The sequence below is a fragment of the Cynoglossus semilaevis genome, chromosome W (assembly GCF_000523025.1).
Source record: "Cynoglossus semilaevis isolate Cse_v1.0 chromosome W, Cse_v1.0, whole genome shotgun sequence".
Lineage (NCBI taxonomy): Eukaryota > Metazoa > Chordata > Actinopteri > Pleuronectiformes > Cynoglossidae > Cynoglossus > Cynoglossus semilaevis.
Genome location: NC_024327.1, coordinates 5660496 through 5664255, shown reverse-complemented (window position 1 = coordinate 5664255; position 3760 = coordinate 5660496). Strand labels below are relative to the sequence as shown.

Sequence of the window (3760 nt, the reverse complement as noted above, 5' to 3'; positions counted from 1 at the left end):
TTGCATCCGACGCTTTGCATTGCACTTGGTGATGTGTGGCTTGGCTGCAGCTGCTCGGCCATGGAAACCCATTCCATGAAGCTCTCTGCGTACTGTATTTGGGCTAATCTGAAGGTCACATGAAGTTTGTAGCTCTGTAGCAATTGACTGTGCAGAAAGTCGGCGACTTGCTTGATTTTATCCACCTGTGGCCAGGGATTAGGACACCTGATTCTGATCATTTGAATGGGTGAGCGAATACTTTTGGTAATATAGTGTATATGAATATATGGTGGTGTAGTCATATGTTTCTAGATTTCAAACTAAAGATAAAGCTGCACAGTGCAAATGATAACTTTATTTACAAAGTGACAATGTTTAGTCACAAACAAGAATGTTTTTAAAGAAAATGAGCAATTTAAGTAAAAAAAGGGAAAACAAGAGAGATGAAGTGAGACTCTTAATGCTTTTCCGTTAAAATAATTGCTACAATGGTAATGAATAAAAGCAGAAGAGACAGAGGTGAAGGAAGAGTTATGCAGCACTGCTGCTAGTGCAGAGATCAGCTCTGAATAGCCTGGTCATCACAATGGTCTTAGCTTTGCTCATTCACTGAACCACCCTCACACAGCCTCCAACATACAAACACACACACTGTACTTGATTGTGCAGTTATTCTGAATGGAGTGACAGTCACTTTTTGAGCATGGAGCTCATCGGCCGAGGATACTCACATTAATGATGGACTCTTTGAATTTGATGTGCAGGCGGTAGTTGGACATGGCAATGATGGCATCCTCAGCTCTGCCCACATACTCTGTGAACTCCCCATGTAGCTCAGGAAAGGGCACCTGACAAACATGAGAAGTTGAAAAACACATTAATGTAAGTGCAGCCACAAAAGTCCCCAACAATGATGGTGTTACAGGCCAAAGGAATGTGGATTCGGGATTCATATAATTAAAAAAAAAAAAAAAAATTTCTAGGCCTATTTTGTGGTCATATAAATAATACCTTTAAAAATTAGAAGTTTAAGGTTAAAAAAAACAAATGTTTCTAGGTCCTTATGGGTGTGCTTGGTAATCTTCAATGTTTGTTTTGTTCATACACAACATACAAGTTTGCATAAAATAATGCCACATTATGCCCTTTAATCAGTGTCAGCTCTACTTCACATATACGTATCACAACTGTCAAATTCAAGGCCCGGTTAACTGCTTTTGACAGGAGCAGCGGCGGCAGTGGCGGCGGCAGCAGCAGCAGTCTCCTCACCTGCATGTTCTCTTCCTCTAGGATGGGGGACTTCTTAGGGAATATCTGATTGGCCTGGATACACTCGAGACTACTCTGCCCCTCCTCCTCCTGCAGAAAGAAGCACAGTTACTTTCTATTGAATGGAAAGTCACCTTTTGCAATCAACAATCAGTTACTCTCAGCCTACACTTTCCTGTAGTTGATAGAGTATGTTTTTTGATAGTTCCCTTTTTCCATCTCTCCTCATCCTGCTCCTGTCGTCACAAACACAATGACATATCCAACTAGGATCACACGGGTAGTGACACCTCGGGAAATATCATCAGAAATTTTAGGGTTTTCAACATTATACGCTTTTCTCTAGGGGGACCCAGGCCTTGTGTCCTGTTGTCCTCTCATTGTGTCAAGTATGTGGGCATACTTTCCTTTCATATCCTTTGTTTGGTTAACATCAAAGGACTTTAGACCCGCCCATTCATATGAAACCATAAATATGATGTAACCACGCTGCCAAAAGCCTGGCCAGGTATTTTGTACAATTTTTTGTCGCTCTGTGTCAATGCTTCTTGTGTCTATTTTGTATCCTAAAACAAATGGATACAGCCCCAACTCCTCAGTAATTGACAGTAATTGTACCCCTTGTAGAGGAAATCATGGTTTTGGAGATGTTACTAACAAAGGTTACTGTTTAAAACTGAAAATGACAGTGGATGTGAGTAGTTTTTTTTTGGTATACAAGTAGGTGTACCAACTTCAGACTGGAGACAACAAATGTACCAAAGGAAAATATTGCAGCAGTAATAAATGGTACACACTTCAGTTTGGGGTCAATTTAAATCAATTTAAGGGCTGCTCTGGAAACACAGCAACATCCCAACCAAAAAGAACAACAAACACACCACCAACGTATCCAATCCAATGCTTATGCAATGATGAAGTGTTGCAGCCCAAATTTCAGGCTGTGAAACAGGAATCTGTCTGGTTTAGCTTGCCGCTTTAAGACCTCTGACGCAAACTTGAAATAAAAACAAAAAATGAAATCAACGGAGAGTTTTTTAAAATTCTGTCGACTGTACTCGTTTGGTTATAGAACAGAGCAGTTGCTGTATAAGAATAGATGGTGTGACAGTACTTTACCATGGCCCCTGTGAAGGAGTATGGGTCAACCCAGTGAGCCTGAACTCTTGCTTGGACCAGTCTGTACAAGAACAACAAAATACAGTGTCAGTTTCTGATATAGAGAATGTAGAGACACTTAAAGTACATTCATGTTATTTTATAAGATACATTTAAAAATATGAAGTTCTTTCTTTACTTCTTTGTGCCTGAAGTGACACATTTGCAGCATGTACCACTCAGAACATATGTGCACTTTTATACCTGTCTGGGGGGAGTGATTTTCAACTTCCCGGGTGTGTGTTTAAATGTGGTAAACCTATGCAGGAAAGAGGTCGTGCCCCTTGTGGCCAATCATATTACCATGGTTGTGCTTGCAGTCACCACTATGTGGTGCTGCTGCTCCATGATTCAGCAGTGTTGGAGGATATGTTTATGAACCCTTTGTCATTGAGCAAAGTGTTATTACAAAGGAAGTGGATGGAGCCTTGAGGTCTGCCAACAACAGGGGGTTATGTAGATCAAAAGTAGTGGACAGAAGTCTTCCCATTGTTCCTAGGAAGTAGAGGTGTTTTGGAACAGCAGGGAGTAATCTGGGGAGTTGGTGTGAAGAGAATTTAGGAAAAATTCTCTTTGAATGTTCGGGGATATGTAAATGTGTGTGCTTGGGAAGGCCTTTGGTGTCTTAGCAGCTTCCTGCTTTCAGACTCAAACCAAATGTGAAAACCACTGAAATCTAACAATCTCTAAGGCCTAGACAACAACAGACTATAATCCCTTCTGCTCACTCAGACATTTCACTCTTCACTTTGTGCCTAAAACACACATTTGTCAGTAAAACACTGTCATTATGGTGCCTTCTCCCCCCAAACAACTCCTAGTTACCCTAAAATAATTTACTGGAACACCAAAACTTCCCTAGATGAAGCCACTATCTGAGCTGATAAGCCACAATAACACTATGTTTACTACAGTGCCGTGAAAAAGTATTTCCCCCCTTCCTGATTTCTGTGTTTTTTTCATATTTATCACACACAAAGGTTTCAGATCATCAAACCAATTTTAGTATGACACAGAGATAACCCAAGGAAATAGAAAATGCAGTTTCTAAATGATGATTTTATTTACCAAGGGAGAAAAAATTACAAACTTGTCTGGCCCTCTGTGAAAAAGTAATTGCCCCCTGAACCTAATAACAGGTTGTGCCACCTTTGGCAGCAATAACTGAAATCAAGCGTTTACAATAATTGGTGATGAGTCTTTCACAACGCTTTGGAGGAATTTTGGCCCACTCTTCTTTGCAGAATTGTTTCAATTCTGCAATATTAGAGGGTTTTCTAACATTTCAAACGGCCCGTTTAAGATCACACCACAGCATTTCGATAGGATTTAAATCCGGACTTTGACTTGG

At 40.4% G+C, this 3760-nt stretch overlaps 1 protein-coding gene across 13 annotated transcripts in view; it reads right to left on the bottom strand.

Annotated features, from left to right (window-relative positions):
• Positions 1 to 3760, bottom strand: part of LOC103397032 (myotubularin-related protein 3-like) — a 28610-nt gene that overhangs the window by 19678 nt on the left and 5172 nt on the right. For 6 of the 13 annotated variants that reach the window (XR_003048833.1, XM_025052860.1, XM_025052869.1 and 3 more), the window contains 5 exons: positions 2371 to 2431; positions 2133 to 2248; positions 1421 to 1487; positions 1252 to 1341; positions 714 to 830 (listed from right to left, as the gene is read on the bottom strand). Coding sequence is in view for 12 of the 13 variants with exons in the window: in XM_025052860.1 (XP_024908628.1) it covers positions 714 to 830; positions 1252 to 1341; positions 1421 to 1480 (267 nt within the window). In the remaining variant the exon portion in view is untranslated. The other 7 variants (XM_025052866.1, XM_025052871.1, XM_025052861.1 and 4 more) reach the window with 7 other exon arrangements.